General features: G+C 54.1%; 2 protein-coding genes across 6 annotated transcripts in view; both read left to right on the top strand.

Annotated features, from left to right (window-relative positions):
• The window catches only part of PHF12 (PHD finger protein 12), a 39,850-nt gene extending 30,303 nt beyond the window's left edge, over nucleotides 1–9,547 (top strand). For 2 of the 5 annotated variants that reach the window (XM_039251951.1, XM_039251957.1), the window contains exons 8-15: nucleotides 2,095–2,253; nucleotides 2,837–3,632; nucleotides 4,854–4,979; nucleotides 5,608–5,805; nucleotides 6,833–6,931; nucleotides 7,663–7,745; nucleotides 8,293–8,431; nucleotides 8,790–9,547. In XM_039251951.1, coding sequence (XP_039107882.1) covers nucleotides 2,095–2,253; nucleotides 2,837–3,632; nucleotides 4,854–4,979; nucleotides 5,608–5,805; nucleotides 6,833–6,931; nucleotides 7,663–7,745; nucleotides 8,293–8,431; nucleotides 8,790–9,124 — 1,935 coding nt within the window. In that variant the 3' untranslated portion in view covers nucleotides 9,125–9,547. Of the gene's footprint in view, nucleotides 1–2,094; nucleotides 2,254–2,836; nucleotides 3,633–4,853; nucleotides 4,980–5,607; nucleotides 5,806–6,832; nucleotides 6,932–7,662; nucleotides 7,746–8,239; nucleotides 8,432–8,789 lie in introns of those variants that run through there. The other 3 variants (XM_039251966.1, XM_039251975.1, XM_039251980.1) reach the window with 2 other exon arrangements.
• Nucleotides 9,548–12,029: 2,482 nt separating this feature from the next.
• DHRS13 (dehydrogenase/reductase 13) lies at nucleotides 12,030–17,006 on the top strand. The gene is made up of 5 exons (XM_039252210.1): nucleotides 12,030–12,890; nucleotides 12,991–13,109; nucleotides 14,122–14,245; nucleotides 14,427–14,738; nucleotides 16,362–17,006. The coding sequence occupies exons 1-5, from the start codon at nucleotides 12,764–12,766 to the stop codon at nucleotides 16,796–16,798; spliced, it is 1,119 nt and encodes a 372-aa protein (XP_039108141.1). The 5' UTR covers nucleotides 12,030–12,763; the 3' UTR covers nucleotides 16,799–17,006.
• The last annotated feature ends 360 nt before the right edge of the window (nucleotides 17,007–17,366 follow it).

The following is a 17,366-nucleotide window of genomic DNA, read 5'->3' as shown; positions in this document are numbered from 1 at the left end:
ACTGTATAAATATTTATACTTCAATGTAAATACCGGTTTCTAAAATTAAATCAAGGTGTTTTAAGTTGGGGGTATTACAGAGGTGGCATGCCTCATACCTTAGTAAACCAGATCTGAAAGTAACCTAAAATGTGCAATTTACCGTATAGATTTGGAAGAGAGCCTGGTGTCTGGAGTGAATAGTCCCAGGAGGCCTTGAGAAAATTTTGTCCTTTCACAATGCCCCCCCCCAAAGGTTTCCCTATTTTTCCCCCCATGTTTATTAATTTATTTTGAGAGAGAGAAACAGCACAAGCAGGGGAGGGGCAGAGACAGGTGAAGGGGTGGAGAGAGAATGCCAAGCAGGCTCTGTACTGTCAGTGCAGAACCCGACACGGGTTTATCTCGTGAGCCATAAGATCGATCATGACCTGAGCTGAAATTAAGAGCCAGATGCTCAACCGACTGAGCCACCCAGGTGCCCCAAGGTTTCTTTATTCTTGAGGAAAATCCAAGGGCACGAGTTGCCTGAAAAGCATTTGTTTTCTTCCAGTGCAGACAGGTGTTTTTGTTGTAGCACGGGGACAGGACCCGTGGGCAGAGAGAGCTGCCTGAGGAGCATTCCATCCTGGACAATTTGAGAGTGAAGTGAGGGCTGTAACAGCCCAGGGCGGTTGTGGGCGGTGCCCAGCTCTGCCCTGAACCATCCCCACCAGTGGTGTAGCGCAGTGCTGCAGTATTGGCTAAGAACTTTGTATTTGTGTCAGGGATTCTTCTTCCTGCTACCCCTTCGTTCTTTGCCCAGGGGGGGCAACCTTAGACTCGCCTGCCACTCCATTCCTCCCCCTCCCATTCCTGGCTGACTTTGGACAAGCCCATGGCACCAGCCACCACTGTTAATGGTGCTGGCTTTCAATTCCATATCTCTTCCCTCTCTCCTCACGTCTAGATTCATATCTGCCTGCCCATCCCACAGACACCTCAGTTTCAACCTGCCCAAGACCAAGTCTTCTGCCTCCAAATCTGCTCTTCCTCTTGTATTTCCGGTTTCAGTGAATGACCACAATCGCCATCCAGTCCCTCAAGCCAAAATTCTGGGAACCATTTTCAGTTCTTCTGTTATCCCCCGTAAGGACTTGGTCACCAAATGTGTTTTCCAAATCCATCAAGTGCTTCCACATCTCTTATGCCTCATATGCTGCTCCCCTACCCTTATTTCCCCATTGTCTGCCTGGAAGTTCTCAACGTCCAAGTCTCAAGTACTGCCTTCCTATAAAATCCCCCCTAATCCCAAGTTCGTGTCCCCCAGACAGAAATGAGCAAGTACTCTCCTCCACGTTTTTAATAGCTCCTTAGCCATGCCTCTATTCTAGGACTCCTTACACTGTATTGTAATGTCTATCTCCCTAACTAGACTGTGAGCTCCTTGAGGGCAGAGCTTAGGTTTTATTCATCTTTGGATCTCTAGGGCGTGGTACAGTGTCCAGATTCAGGAGGTACTCAATAAATGTTGGCTGAATGTATGAATGACTCTTGGCTTGTTGTATGGCTCTTTCATCCTTACATGGCGTGATTCAGAATGTGTCTTTTGTCTTTGTACAACAAAGAGGTCTTCAGTTGTTTCATGAGTCATGAATGAATGGACGAAGGAAACTGACATGGACTGAGTGCTTATCACAGGCCAGACTTCATGCTGAGCGTTTCCACTGTGATGTGACGTCCTTTGACTTTTTACCTCTCTGATACGGCTCACTCACCTCCCAAACTTGATGCTGAGCAGTAAGAGCCTGGAGAGCACCACTCTGCAGCTGTGTCCAGTGTCAACCTTACACTTTCATAGGCCAGAGCAATGGTCTCTGGCTTCTACGGGCCATAGACCTTAATGAAGAAGGTGGGGGGCAGGGGCGCATGCCTGCCGTTTCCAGCTCCGTGCCTTCTGAAGCTAATGCATGTCTGTCTGAGGCACAGAGCAGTTGCAGCCCGCTGAGCCTCCTTGTCTTAGCAGACCCGAGTGCACGATGGTCCCGCGGGCATCAGCACCACAGACAGAAGAGGCAGAATCAACTGGACATGTTGGCACTATCTCCCTCTCCTTCCTCCTTCTATCCCGAACAGGTTCCCGATGCTATAAAATCTCAGTACCAGTTCCCACCCCCTCTCATTGCACCCGCGGCCATTCGGGACGGGGAGCTGATCTGCAATGGGATCCCCGAGGAATCACAGACGCACCTTTTGAACTCTGAGCACTTAGCCACCCAGGCAGAGCAGCAAGAGGTGAGTGAAGGCAGGGCTGGGATTCCAAAGCCAATCTTCCTTCCTTCTCACCACAGCTGTTTTTGGAAGTAGCCTCAGTGCCGTTCCCATCCCCGTCTTCTCCAACCCCACCGACCCCCACCCTCACCCTTGGGGCAAGGGTTGCATATTCCAGAGAGAACCTCTCTCTGATATTCTGAGGCGAGTAAAAGAAGTACAGAGTCAACAGAGTCTGCTTCTCCATCCGTCCCCCGTGTGCTGGGAGATGAGCAGATCTGTCTTGCAGAAAGAGACCGGTAGGCCCATAGAGAGATTAGGTGATAGTGCTGGACACACAGCAGTTGCTTCGGGTAACTTGGTGGATATTGGTTCACAAGGTGAGCTCTGCCGACCAGGGTGTTGCCTGCTGAGTGTACCAACAGGTCTTGCTTGGGATTGGAAGTGGAATCCTATCAGAAGTCAAGCACACCTTTTCTGGGCGTTTGCGATGGGACCTTGGAAGCAGTGTGTATCGGCTGTGCTGTAGCCCTGGCCGCTGGGGCAGGAAGGACCAGCGCCTCCCAGGCCTCTCACCCTCCTCTCCTCTCCTCTCCTTCCGTTGCAGTGGCTCTGTAGTGTTGTTGCGCTCCAGTGCAGCATATTGAAACATTTATCTGCTAAGCAGATGCCTTCGCATTGGGACTCTGAACAGACAGAGAAGGCTGATATTAAGCCTGTTATTGTGACTGACAGCTCAATCACCACCTCCCTGCAAACAGCTGACAAGGCACCTACACCTTCCCACTGCCCCTTGTCCTGCCCCTCAGGGATTAGCGCCCAGAACTCCCTGAGCTGCTCTCCACCCCCCCAGCCCCCAGCCCTAGAGGACATCAGCTGCAGTTCCTGTGCGGAAAAATCCAAGAAAGCCCCCTGCGGGACTGCCAACGGGCCAGTGAGCACAGAGACGAAAGCCAATGGCCCACACCTCTGCAGCAGCCCCATCGATTCCACGGACCCCCGGCGACTTCCAGGCGCCAGCACTCCCTTACCAGGCCTCTCCCACCGGCAAGGCTGGCCCCGGCCCCTCACGCCACCAGCAGCTGGGGGGCTTCAGAACCACACCGTCGGCATCATTGTGAAGACAGAGAATGCCACTGGCCCCAGCTCTTGCCCCCAGAGAAGTTTGGTTTCCGTCCCAAGCCTGCCCCCTTCCGTTCCCAGCTCTTGTGCCAGCATCGAGAACACCAGCACTTTGCAAAGAAAGACTGTCCAATCACAGATAGGACCTCCGTTGACAGATTCAAGGCCACTGGGCTCACCCCCAAATGCCACCCGGGTGCTCACTCCCCCCCAAGCAGCAGGAGATGGTATCTTGGCCACAGGAGCCAACCAACGATTCTGCTCACCAGCGCCATCATCAGGTGAGTGCCGCTCAGCCCGGGGGTGATTTGTAGTAATTTCGTGCTCTGCCTGGCAGTTAAACTTCGACACACGCTTATATTCCTGTGCTTATTTCAGAGGACTTTGATCTCGGTATTATTCGTCCTCCCCCCATTTCCGTGATAGAGGAGAAAGCATGCATTAACTTGTCCCCCGTTTTATTGGCGGGATCGCCTAGGCTCTGAAAGTGTAAGCGATTTCCTCTAGGTCACCTAGCGAGTCAGTGGCAGGATCAGAACCACGGCTGGGTTTCCTGACTCCACCTTCCCATACCTTTCAGGCCTAGTCTTCTGCTTGTTTTGTTCCGTCACCTTAGAGGAGGCAGCATGCTCTCTGGAGCCCCTGTGGCCAGCCTGAGGCCTAGGTGATGGCCTCCACCCGGTCCAGATTCTCAGACCTCACTCATTCAAAGGAACTCCTGTGATGCCAGGGAAGGCAGGGTTAGAAAGCAGCACTGCCTTTCAGGATAGGCAGAGTGGCATTCCCACGGAGGGTTGTCTGGCCCAGAAGCTCGCCCTTGGGCCACGTGCAGAAAGGCGGTCCCCTACACCCATACTTGGCCTAGTGTGGACCTGCTCTCTCAGCTGTCCCCAGTCAGCACTCTGGACCTCGAGATTGCTGACCCCAGCATCTGAACCAGGTTTCAGATGCTGCTGGAACCCCCCGTGGTCTCTCCCGTCTGAACTGAAGCTGGCCTCCTAGTCAGCTGGGAGTCTCGGTAACCAGGTGACTGTGACTTCTCTGCATGGGGGCCCCTGGTCCCAGGATGGCCCCTACTCTCAGGCTCTTTTCCTGTCTCTCTTTACCTCTTACTACCAGCCTGGATAGATCATGCACCCTATGAGTCAGACTTCAGGAGGCAGGAAATCCAGGGCCAGGCACCACTTAGCTGAATGACTAGGGGCAGCAGGGAGGTAGTCCTGGCCCAGAGAACAAAGCCACGCTGCCACAGTTCCCAGAGCAGTAGGTTGCACTGGTTCTCCGTGCTCTGGAGACTCCTGCGTGCCCGGGTGCGTTGTCGTTCCATCCGCCCTTCCTCACCACACATTTTTAGCTCTAGGAGTTCCAGAGCCTATGGGGTGAGAATCAAGAAGGGAACATCACCTTGGGTCCGAAATCCAGACCTGTCTCGGCAGTGGGGGATTGGACCGGTGGGTTTCCCTCAGGCGACGTAAGTAACAGTCTTCCTGCTCCGTCCCCAGATGGCAAGGTCAGCCCCGGCACGTTATCCATAGGAAGCGCTTTAACCGTACCCTCTTTCCCAGCCAACTCTACTGCCATGGTGGACCTCACCAACTCACTGCGAGCATTTATGGATGTCAATGGAGGTGAGTGAGCGAGCAGCTGCTGCGTGAAGGCGCTGTCCCTGCGCCGCATTCGAGCTCGGTTCAGAAAGGAACAGAAGGGATGTCTGACCTCCAAGGGCTGGGCATGTGGGTTCAGAAAGAAAGCTCCCTCCCGCCTCTGCCTTCTGCACAGGCTTGTGCACAGAATCAAAGGTGAAGGGAGAGCAGGGCCGAGCTGAACCCGTGAGAAGAGAATTCCTTGAGGCAGAGTAAAAACAGGAGGGCCTTGTTTCCAAAGTCAGGGAGAATGGAGGCAGAGCTTGACCTCTGAAGACAGGGTGGGTAGAAGATCTAAGCCTCCGTGTCCAGCCTCCAGGCCTCCCCCACAGGCAGGCAGGTGGTTTTTCATGCTCTACCTTTCTAGGACCACATACCCTAAAATCAAGCTACCCGCTGCAAGAGGCATCCGCACAGGCCCCGCCGGGGCCCGTCTTACTGCAGATGGCCAGTGAGATGCCGAGCTCTAGATCTTTAGACCGCTTTGTCCTGTTCGAGAAAAATCACTTGGCTAGATTTTAGAAATGCTTAACTGTTTGCTCTGTGACCCTCACCTACTTCCACGTTCCATTTCCTCCTCAGCTGCTTTTTAATCTTTCTCTTTGGTTAATAGAAATCGAGATAAATATGCTGGACGAGAAGCTGATCAAGTTTCTGGCCTTGCAGAGAATACATCAGCTTTTCCCCTCCCGGGTCCAAGCTTCACCGGGCAGTGTCGGGGCACATCCGCTGGCTTCTGGAGGGCACCACACAGAAGGTGCGCACGCACACACCTGCCGCCCCAGCGCACCATCAGATCTGCCTCCTGCATGTGAGCGGCCGAGGAGTCTCGGCTTTGAATATCTCAGTGTTCCGTGTGGCCCTTTAATGGGCTTAATAAAGCGCTGTGGTTTCTTTTCCCAGAAAGCTGGAGCAAACTGGCACTCACAGCTTTCACGTCAGACTCGGGGAAATCCGTTGTAACTTTCGTGCTTATCCACTTTGAGACACACAAAGCAGCTACGAATGCCTTTGGGTATATGTGGTTTGCTTTCTGCTGAACTCCTTCCAAATATTCGAGTTAAAAAAGTTTTCCAAAAGGGAATTTTTCAAGTGCGAGGTGAGAAGCAAAGTAAGTTAGTTTAGGGGCATCTGGGTGGCTCAGTCAGTAGAGCCTGTGACTCTTGATCTCAGGGTCATGAGTTCAAGCCCCATGTTGGGTGTGGAGCCTGCATTACAAAAAATATATATAAATAAAATAGTAATGATAATAATAAAGTAACATTTGGGCTAGTCTCCTGAACATTTTTCCCAGGACATTAACCACTTTGGATATTCCTTTGAGCATGAACCCTCATTGAGCCTTACTGGTTGAAACTGTATGGTCCCCAGGCCAGCAGCCTTGGCATCACCTGAGAGCTTATTGGAAACGCAGAGCTCAGGCCCCCCTTCCAACCCACAGAATCAGAATTTGCGTTTTAACAAGATCTCTAGTTGATTCATATGCACGTTAAAGTTCGAAAAACACTGGTCTGTGCCTACTGTTGTTTTGCTTGGGCCTCCTTGTGGTACCATCTGGTATGTCCCCGATACACCAGTCAGCGGCCTAGGAACAAGTACTTTCGTCCTTGAATTCTGTGACCACTCTCAAAGATGGTCCCTCTTACTCCATGTTGGAAATGCGGGGGCGGGAGAGTGTTACCCTGAAGCAGCCCAGTGTCCGAGGTGAGTTTTGAAAGATGACTCATCTACTGGGACTATTTCCTCTAGGCCGTGAGCCCAAGGTCAGGTTCTGTTGCTTTACGTTTGGGTCCCAGGTTCTGAGTTTCTGACTGAGCCTATCCCTGTTTGTCTTGTAGTGCAAAGAAAGGAGGTACAGGCCCGAGCTGTGTTCTACCCTCTCTTGGGGTTGGGAGGAGCTGTGAACATGTGCTATCGAACCCTCTACATCGGGACAGGTGAGCCAGCCGTGGGGGAAGGGCACCGGCTCCGTTCCACCCTAGCTACTGACACCCCTTCCCGCAGAGGCCAGGGAGCCGTGAGGGAACCCCTCCCTCGGGCTGACTGGCTTAACCCAGCAGATGTCTAGCAGGAGGGGCTAAGAAAGGAGACTGTCAGCTCCTTGTCTTCCCTGGCTTGAGCCCTTTTGCTTTGGGCCCAGCGTGACGTCAGAGAGAGGAGAGCCAGCCGTGATGGCTGCTCAGTGAGGCATTTTAAACAAGCAGATAAAGCCGGAGGAGAGGCACGTGCTTTATCCCTGGAGGTCTTTGCAAAAATAATGGAGCCCACACGCCGTAACCTTTAGTCAGTCCTGTATCTTGTGCAGAGAGACAGTCAAATTAGCCCTTGATCTAAAAATCTCCTTTCTTTCCAACGATCAAATTATAAACCCCGCGTTGTGCCCTCCTGGAAATAAGCCGCCCTCTTCGGAGTTCACTGGCCCATTCTGGGCAGCAGCCACATGTTCAGAAGGAGATCGGCTGTCAGGCACAGCTGTCCTTCACGAGGGGAGTGGAAAAGACCTCAGTATTTTGTTCAAAACTACAAGGAAGGGGCCCCGAGCTAGCCTCCCCCTAAGGTCTTCCCAGTGCCCGCCCAGAAGCTAACGCCCTGCCCCCCGCCTTCCCCGTGCATGCACCTTACAGTCTGTTCTCTGCCTGCCTTTGCCTCTCCTCCTGCCACCTTGCAGGAGCTGACATGGACGTGTGCCTTACAAACTATGGTCACTGTAACTACGTGTCTGGGAAACACGCCTGCATATTCTATGATGAGGTGAGGGGCGGGGAAGGGCAGGGAAGGGGTGGGAGAGCTCTCCCGGCCACCCACAGGGGGTTTTGTTCAGTGCTCTGGGCGAGGGGAAGGGAGGTTGGGGGGGGCGGTGTCTTCTTTTCTTCACTTCCTGTCGTTCCTGGAGTAGAAGGGACTTGGTGTGAAAGGGCATCCTGCCGTGGCTGCCGCTCCCGTGGAGCGGTGCTGCCATTCCTCCTGAGGTTGGTCACAGGCTCGGCGGGGGCTGGGGGTGGGGGGCGTAGCATAGAAGGACGCCAGGCCCTCTGTGCCCGCGAATAGCATTTCTACAGGAGGCAGACAGTAAAGGAGTGGTGGGAGAGCAGGGGGTGCGGGCCGCTAGGAAGGAAGGCTTCCCTGAGGAGGTGAGTCTTGAGCCCCATTCTAAAGAGACAGGGAAGGGGGGCTTGACTGGGGAACAAAGAGAGCTCCCCGGGGAGAGCAGCACAGCCTTCTCCATGTGTCCTCTCTCCCCCTAGCCCCAGGCCCCACGCAGCAGACCACACATCTTATCTTCCCTCCTCCTCCTCAGAATACCAAACATTATGAGCTGTTAAACTACAGTGAGCACGGGACAACGGTGGACAATGTGCTGTATTCATGTGACTTCTCTGAGAAGACCCCGCCAACCCCCCCAAGCAGTATTGTTGCCAAAGTGCAGAGTGTCATCAGTAAGTTGGAGCCTGTGGCCACAAAGCCGGCCAGTTTTGGACATGTTCCCTTCAGGCCCCCGTCAGGGTGGCTCTGGCTTTCTGCCGACGGCCTGCTCTCTTGCCCTCCGGGGCCCGTTGGCCAGGTCCTCCTTGCTCGTGGGCCCAGGGGAACCCCAGAGAAGCGAGCGCTCTGCGCACACCTGCTTGGGGACTTCAGACTCCCCTGGTCCTTTCCAGGGGTCCCTCAGCCCTGGTCACGTGGCAGCTAGAACGGGGAGGCGCAGGGACCCAGCCCCGGCAAGCAGCCTTGGCGGGGTGGTTGGCTGCTGGCTGTGCCTCTCCTCGTGACCCCCCCCCCCCCCCCACTCCTTCCCAGGGCGCCGCCGGCACCAGAAACAGGATGAAGAGCCAAGTGAGGAGGCAGCCGTGATGAGCTCCCAGGCCCAGGGGCCGCAGCGGAGACCCTGCAACTGCAAAGCCAGCAGCTCAAGCTTGATCGGGGGCAGTGGGGCCGGCTGGGAGGGCACGGCCTTACTGCACCACGGCAGCTACATCAAGCTGGGCTGCCTGCAGTTTGTCTTCAGCATCACTGAGTTTGCGACCAAACAGCCCAAAGGCGATGGCGGCCTGCTGCAGGATGGGGTCTTGGCCGAGAAGCTGTCTCTCAAGCCCCACCAGGGCCCTGTGCTGCGTTCCAACTCCGTTCCCTAGGACCGGCGGCCACCCCGCCGCCCGCCCATCCGCCCGACCCAAGACTCCTGCAATGCAAAAATGTACACAAACCAAGCCCGGGTTTTTTCTATACTCCACCAGAAACCCTTCGACTACAATCTTTGCATGAAATGAAGAAAACCTTTTGACTGTTTTTTAAAAATCCTTTTTCTTTTCTCAAGTTCTAGGGGGCATTTGCACATATATTTGTACTCAACATTTCATGGGAAAGCGGCAGACCCGAGCCGAGGAACAGCGTGGGCAGGGAGGGGAAGGCCGAGGGTCCGAACCGTTCCCCACCCGCCTCCTGCTCCCTCCCCCTCGCCCGCCGTTGTAAAATAATCAGAAACTTGTTCTATTTTGTGGCAGTGACAATAGTTTTATATTAAAAGAAAAAATACAGTTTTCATACAGCAAAATCTATACAATATCATTGTTTTATTTAATATAAAGATCGCTACCCACCCTACTTCCGTGGTCCCCACCCTCCAAGTTCTTTCCCTTTCTGCAGCGGTTGCACTACAGGTAGCTACTGTGTATTATGGACAAATGAGAAATGAATTCTTTTTCTGGCTGTCCATCTATTTTATTTCAAATAAGGAAAAGTGTATTTGGATTTTGTGTAAATACATCTAGTGATGACATTTTTTCAATGTTTTTAAAAACTGTACAGTACTACATGTGGTAGAGCGTTTTCTTCAAATTGTCTATTGTAGCAAAAACGTTTTTGTCGTAAACCTGTTTCGTCTCCTTTTTTTGTTCTCTTGCCACTTCTCTCCTGTTCCTCCCACCCCTGGCTCCCTCCTTTCCCCTGCCCCTCCCCCCTCCCCCCAAGTAGTACCAATGTACATAGTAATTGTAATGTTTTAGACTTTACAGAAACTTTCCTGTATTCTGTATATAAAAAAGCAAAAATACTTCAAATTATGTTTTCTGCCTGTCTGTCCTACCTGTCATCACCCTTAGAGGGAACCCTCCCCAAGATCCTTTTCCCAGTCTCCCTGAATTAGCCTCATTCCCAGACACTCAGGCCCCAAGGGAAATCAGGAGAGCAGAGGTCTGGGAGAAAAGTGAGCCCGAGGCGGATGTGGGAAGACGGAGAGGTAGGGGTGCATCTGGCAGGGCTGTTGTCTGGCTCTGTGGGCGACTCGAGAGAATCCTTTGACGTGACCACATACTGCAAGAATCCAAGTGTGTGCGGGTCCCTGCGCCTCCTGCTAGCTCCGAAACCGAGGTACTAAGACAGGAGCTGTCAGGAGACCTCTGCGTTCCGGTCTGGAAGCTTTAACCTTCGGAGCTCGGGCTGCCTCCACTTGCAGTGGTTTGCTATTGTATTGGAGTCCTCTCTTCTGGGAGAAGTCCACACCCGGCTTTTGTCCCTTCCCTGTCAGCCTTAGCTGGGCGTGCAGCAATTCGGTTATTCGGGTGTCACTCGAGTTCCCTCCTCCGTGCACGCCTTCGCTAGGACTTGGAGGTTGGGCCAGGGAACTCGATGTGAGCAATCAACAGGACAGATGCGGCCCCGGGCTTGTGGAGCTTAGAATCTAGTGTGGAGCAGTGTGTCCATTCAGATGCCTCTGGGGAGCTTCATGAAGCAAAAGGAGAGATCTGGTCCTTAGACCCAGTCGAGCCACAACTTCCTGGCAATCAGAACTTCCCTACGATTGCGGCTTCTCAGCAGAGGATGAATCTACTGCATTACCTTAAACTCTTTTTTTTTTTTTTTTTAATTTTTTTTTATGTTTTATTTATTTCTAGGAGAGAGAGAGAGACAGCGGGAGCAGGGGAGGGTCAGAGAGAGAGGGAGTCACAGACTGAAACAGGCTCCAGGCTCTGAGCTGGCAGTCAGCACAGAGCCCGACGCGGGGCTCGAACCCACGAACCGCGAGATCATGACCTAAGCGAAAGTCGGACGCTTAACCGACTAAGCCACCCAGGCGCCCCTTGCATTACCTTAAACTCTTGAGGTGCTGGGAACCCGCTCATCGAACCTAGTTCCCAACCTTTTCCTCCTCTCAGGCTTTATGTGAGAAACTTTATCCAGGATTTTTCCTGAAGACAGTCTTCAACACCTTAGAGATCGCCTGTGTGTCTGTCCCACCGACGTTCAAGGAATCGGTACCTGTTAGCACATCAGGATTTTTGCCTTGAGGATGGAGCATGCGTCCATTTGTTCCATTAATATTCCATTCCCGGCCTCCTCCCACAGCATCTACAACTGAACCCCAAATCCCTATGCAGCCAAGTAGAAAACTTCCCCTGGAATCCGAGGTCCCGTCCCTGGCTTCCACCTACCTGCCTTGCTTTGTCTCCACCACCCCTGCCCTGATGGGCTTCTTGAACTCTCCAAGGGCAGAAGCATATTCCGCTCAATATTTCCGAGGCTAACCACGCTGTGGGGCGCACCATACATGCGAAACAGTGGGTGCCAAGTTGTAATGGTTTTCTCAGGCAAGTCCTTGTCCTGGCAAGTCACCTGGCCAGGAGCACCCTCACCTGTGCCTCCCTGGCTGTCACCATCCACCTCGCCATCAGAGTCACTTCCTCCATTGAGTCCACGGAGCTGCTTTACCTATTTCTCTCACCTGGGAGGACCATCCCAGAGAAATTTCCCCCTGGAGGGCAGGGAACAGATTTTACATTTTAGTCTCTTCGCTGCTTCCCTTCAGAAATGGAGGGGATGGGCGGCAGAGGCAGGGAGATACCCACAGCTAATTAATGAGTGAATCCTAACAGCCCTGAAAGGGTGGTGCCACCCTACCCGTTGCGTCATCTCTCTGGCCTCTCTAGGAAGAACAAGGGAGCATTCTAGAAGCTCTGGAAGTGAGGAAAAGGAATTGCAGGACTTGTTTATGCAGGGCAAGCCATCCAGGGCTGGACCCGCTCTCAGACAAAACAGCATTCGTGTACACACACCTCTCCAGAAGGGAAGGACTCTGCTTCGCACAGAGGACACCCAGAGGGCTCACACACTGCACCTTGTGAGCCCCTCCCGCGAGTCCTCGGCTAAGGGCCACGCGCACAAAGGACAGGTACCCAGCTGTTCATTGAGGTACACATGGGCAGAGACTACTGAGGCACGCACGCACCTGGAGGGGCCCCTGGCCCACGTGGGCACAAACAGGTAAGAGGTGCTTACATGGGCACACACCTACAGAGTACTTGCTGGGCCTGCAAGTACACACACACAATCCTCACATACCGAGGATCCAGAGGCGCACACAGCCCGAGGGCACTCCCAGGGCCCGCGGGCACACTCACAGAGCCATTCACACACTCAGAGTATGTTGTTACACGTGCGTAGCCAGGGTGCCCCCGCACACAATCACACATCTGGAAGGAGTTCGCGCGCGGGCACACACCTAGAGGGCGCTGCCAGGGCCCGAAAGCACGCGCGCACCTAGGTGTTCCACCAGCGCACACCCAGAGGACGTAGACGCATGCCTAGGGGGCGCTCGCACGGCCCCCGCTCCCACGCACGCACACACACCCCTGGCCTGCCTCCCGCCCGCCTCCGCCTCCGCCTCCGCCTCCGCCTCCGCCTTCCCGGAGGCCCGAGCCGGCGCGGGGCGGTTCGGCAGCCACCCGGCGGGAGGCGATCCAGGGAGGTGCGGGGAGTGCCCCCGAGGCGCGGCCGGCATGGAGGCGCTGCTGCTGGGCGCGGGGCTGCTGCTGGGCGCCTACGTGCTGGTCTATTACAACCTCGTCAAGGCCCCGCCCTGCGGTGGCATAGGCAGCCTGCGCGGCCGCACGGCTGTGGTCACGGGTGAGTGCCGGGGGACCGGGCGCGCCGGGGGCACGGGGAGGCCGGGCGGCGGGGGCGGCGGCCCGTCCGCCCCGGCTCAGCTACCGCCCGCCCACCGCAGGCGCCAACAGCGGCATCGGGAAGATGACGGCGCTGGAGCTGGCGCGCCGGGGCGCGCGCGTGGTGCTGGCCTGCCGGAGCCGGGAGCGTGGCGAGGCGGCGGCCTTCGACCTCCGCCAGGTGAGGGAGAGACGGTGAGCAACTCACAGACACGCGCGAACACGCAGGGGTGAACGGATGTTCAACTCTGGCCGTTAAGTGCAGAAGAGAGGGTCCGCAGGGGCCCTGGCCACACAGGGAAGGGCCACCAGACGAAAGCTGGGAAGAGGGCTTTTTGAAGGAAGTAATCGCTGTTCTAAGACGTTTAAGGATCGGTAACAGTTACACTGGTAAAAGACCACAGGGAAGGGAACAGCACAGGGAACAGCATGTGCAAAGGCCCTGAGGCAAGAGAGCTGATTTGATTTAAAAAAAAAAAAAAAACAAAAAAACCTGAAAGAAAAGATTTCTTGAGTCTGGATGGAGCACGAAATATGGAAGAAAGAGGCAAAATGAAGAGGCTGGAGCCCCTGCGCCAGGGCTAGGTTCTGGGGGCCCTTCTAGATCCAGTTGAGGAACTCAGATTTTATAGGATGAGCAGTGGAGATACAATGAAGTGTTGGATCTGTCAGAATAGCAGGGTGTGGAGTCAGTAGGGTATGGACTGTCAGAATAGCATTTTGGAAGGAACCCCTCAGTGGCTATATGTGCCTGGACTGGAGAGGACAGGAGTGGGTGAGGGGAGACCAATGAGAAGGCTGTTGTAGATTTTAGGATAAGCAATAACGGGAAAAGGGAATGAAATATATAACAGCAAGTTACTATCTACACAATGCTGACTGGGTGCCAGGCACTGTCCTAAGCGTTTTATACACATTACCTCATTGAGTCCTCACAACTCCATGAAATAGGGTACTACATTATTCCCATTATACAGGGAGAACACTGGGCCCCAGAGAGGTTAATGTCACACTCTGTCCAGTGAAAGGCAAAGCCAAGATTTGCATCCGGAGCCCACATACTGGTCCACTACATTCTAAGGCACGGGGGCAGATCTTAGTCAAAGTAGGGGATGGGCTCTCACGATTTGGTACCTGGGGAGAGGGAAGAGGAGAGGTGCCTGGTGACAAGCCCAGCCCTTGCTGCCCCACAGGAGAGTGGGAACAATGAGGTCATCTTCATGGCCTTGGACTTGGCCAGCCTGGCCTCCGTGCGGGCCTTTGCTACTGCCTTCCTGAGCTCTGAGCCACGGCTGGACATCCTCATCCACAATGCCGGTGAGGGGCAGCAGGTCCTGCAGGGGGGTAGTGGGTGGGCCACCGACCCCTCCAGCCAGGCCTTACCAAGGGGCAGTGGATGTCTGGAAAGGGCGCCCCCTACCACTGTCTCACAAATGGGAACACTGAGGCCTTCGGGGATTCCTCTGGAGCAGCTGCTCATACCTAGCCCCCGCCCCAGGGATCAGTTCCTGTGGCCGGACCCACGAGCCATTTAACCTGCTGCTGCGAGTGAACCACATTGGCCCCTTCTTGCTGACACATCTGCTGCTGCCGCGGCTGAAGACATGCGCCCCGAGCCGCGTGGTGGTGGTGTCCTCAGCCGCCCACCGGCGGGGGCACCTCGACTTCACCCGCCTGGACCGCCCAGTGGTGGGCTGGCGGCAGGAGCTGCGGGCATATGCCGACAGTAAGCTGGCCAACGTATTATTTGCCAGGGAGCTCGCCACTCAGCTTGAGGGCACTGGTGTCACCTGCTATGCAGCCCATCCAGGTAAGGCCTGGCACTCTGACTGCTCTGCTTTGCTCTGATTCCCCTCTCCCACCCTCGCCCATCCTGTGCTCCCCCAGCCTCTCGGTGAGCCGCAGAATCGCAGAACAGGAAGGAAGCCCAGTACAAGGAGAGACCTGTTCCTTGCTGATCTTGGAGGGAGACCCTCCGTGTCTGGGTTCTTCTTCTCACACCACTAACTTGGATGCTGACTCCTGGGTAGGGTATGGCAATGAATGAGGCCCAAGTCCTCACCCCAAGAAGCCGTCCCTGTGACCGAACTCAGTACAATATGGTGATGATGATGATGATGATGATGATGATAGTTAATGATGATTCATTCGCTCAGAAAGCATTTACCAAGTACCTAATTATGTACCAGGCATTAATCTTGGTGCTGGGAATATAGCAGTGAACATTACAAAGATGCTTTCCTTGTAGAATTTACATTCTAATTTAGGGGAAGAGGAGATTGCTAATAAATAAATATTTACAATGACAGGAGATGAGAAGGTGCCATGGGAAAGATAAAGCAGAGTGGGGGCAGGGGGAGTATGAAATGACAGAAGGTGCTGCTTTTTCTGCCGCAGCTAAGGAAGAAATACCAGAAAAGGTGACATTTGAGTAGAGGCCAGAAGGAGATGAATCATGAGGCTTTCTGGGGAGAAGAGTGTAAAGAACAGACTAGATAGCAAGTGCAAAGGCCCTGAGGCAGAAGTGCCTGGTACCTTTGAGAAAGAACAAGAAACCCCATGTGGCTGGAACAAAGTGAGAGGAGGACAGTGGCAAGAGACAAAGTATAGCGATGGGCTGGGTCATCCAGGATCTAGAAGTCCACTGTAAGCATTTCAGCGTTTAGTCTGAGTGACTTCTCTGATGACTAAAGCCTATCTTTGCCTTATGGAACAGATCACAGGATAACAAGATCTGTCCTACCCATATTACCATACTGCATTTTATTTATTTATTTATTTTTTTAAAGAGAATGTGAGCAAGGGAGAGGGGCAGAGGGAGAAAGAGAGAACCTTAAGTAGGCTCCATGCTCAGTGCACAGCCTGCTGCAGGACTTGATGCCATGACCCTGAGATCATGACCTGAGCCAAAATCAGGAGTTGGACGCTGAAAAAAAGTAAAAAGAAAGGAAAAGAGTTGGACGCTCAACCAACTAAGCCACCCAGGAGCCCTCCCATACTGCATTTTAGATGGTCATTGCCTAAGGCTCACTATTAATTATAATAGTGACCGTAATCACAACTAACACTTATCAGGCCTTTATTACACTCCGCATCTCTAATGTCCAAAACAGTGGCTGCTCTACCATAGGTGTTAATACATGTTTGCTGGTTAAACAAAGGAACGGGGACTTGAGCTCGAAGAAAAGATGTCCCCTCAGGCAGGGGACACAGCATGGAGAAAATCTGGGGCGTGAGGAGATACAGGAGTTTAGATGGAGAGGAGGAAGCTTGCTGGTGAAATGAGTGGTCACCTTGTAGGGGCCCCGAATGGTCACCAAATACTATCCTGGTTTCCCTGGACCTGGACTCCATTCCCCACTCCCTTCTAGCCTCGTTCATACTGCTCTTCCCCTGGGTCCTCACCCACTCCTTCCTTTCTTCCTGTCCACAGGGCCTGTGAACTCAGAGCTATTCCTGCGCCACGTTCCCGGATGGCTGAGCCCGCTTCTGCGCCCACTAGCTTGGCTGGTGCTGCGGACACCAAGAGGGGGCGCCCAGACACCCCTGTACTGCGCTCTGCAGGAGGGCATTGAACCCCTCAGTGGGAGATATTTTGCCAATTGCCACGTAGAGGAGGTGCCCCCAGCTGCCCGCGATGACCAAGCGGCTCACCAGCTGTGGGAGGCCAGCAAAAGGCTGGCAGGGCTTGGTCCTGGCCAGGGTGCCCAACCTGATGAAGACCCCCAGCCTGCGGACCCAGGACCCCCATCTTCCCCGAGCGGTCCCCTCCCTGAGGAGCCCACAGCTTCTGAACCCCACCCCAGCCCTCAGAATTACTTGTCTAAGGTCACACACCGAATTCAGGTTAAAACTGAACCTGAGCCCTAAATCTCCTAATCCCCAAGCTGGAGTGCTTGCCAATGGCACTTGGTGGCCCTTGAAAACCCGAACTGCATGCCAGGCCGTGCCTTGGGCACTGAGAGGTTTGCAGTTTTTACCTCCATGGTTTCTTTCTGGAGCTTCAAGTTGTGTTCTTCTGAGCGGCTCTTTTCCTGGTGGAAGTAAATCGTGGGCGAGGATTTCTTCCTGAGAATAACCATAGTCCCAGATTAATGGGGGGTGGGGAGGGTTGAGTTAATGTGCCAGACGTTGCATCTCAAGAATTTGAATTCCATATTCCTGGTCCCCACGCTGGGTGTTGCCGATCGGCTCTGGATGAGGACTGGGGGGGGGGGGGGGGGGGGGGGGGGGGGGGGGGGGGTGTTGTAATTTGATGCACTGGCAACCCCGATTGAAGTTGGGCCCTTTGCAACCACGTAGCCAGGGAGTTACGTGATCCCCCATTTGCAGAGGCGGGATTAGGCTGCCGAGGTAAGAGACTCGTCCAAGGTCTCCCTGCGGGTAAGAAGAGGGCCAAGGGCCGCCAGGACCCCCGGAGGTTAAGGTGGGTGCGGGG

This window comes from Hyaena hyaena, unplaced genomic scaffold (genome assembly GCF_003009895.1).
Source record: "Hyaena hyaena isolate Hyena2069 unplaced genomic scaffold, ASM300989v1 scaffold_10, whole genome shotgun sequence".
NCBI classification, from domain to species: domain Eukaryota; kingdom Metazoa; phylum Chordata; class Mammalia; order Carnivora; family Hyaenidae; genus Hyaena; species Hyaena hyaena.
The sequence above is the reverse complement of the archived record's forward strand: the minus strand, read 5'-3'. Positions and strand labels throughout refer to the sequence as shown.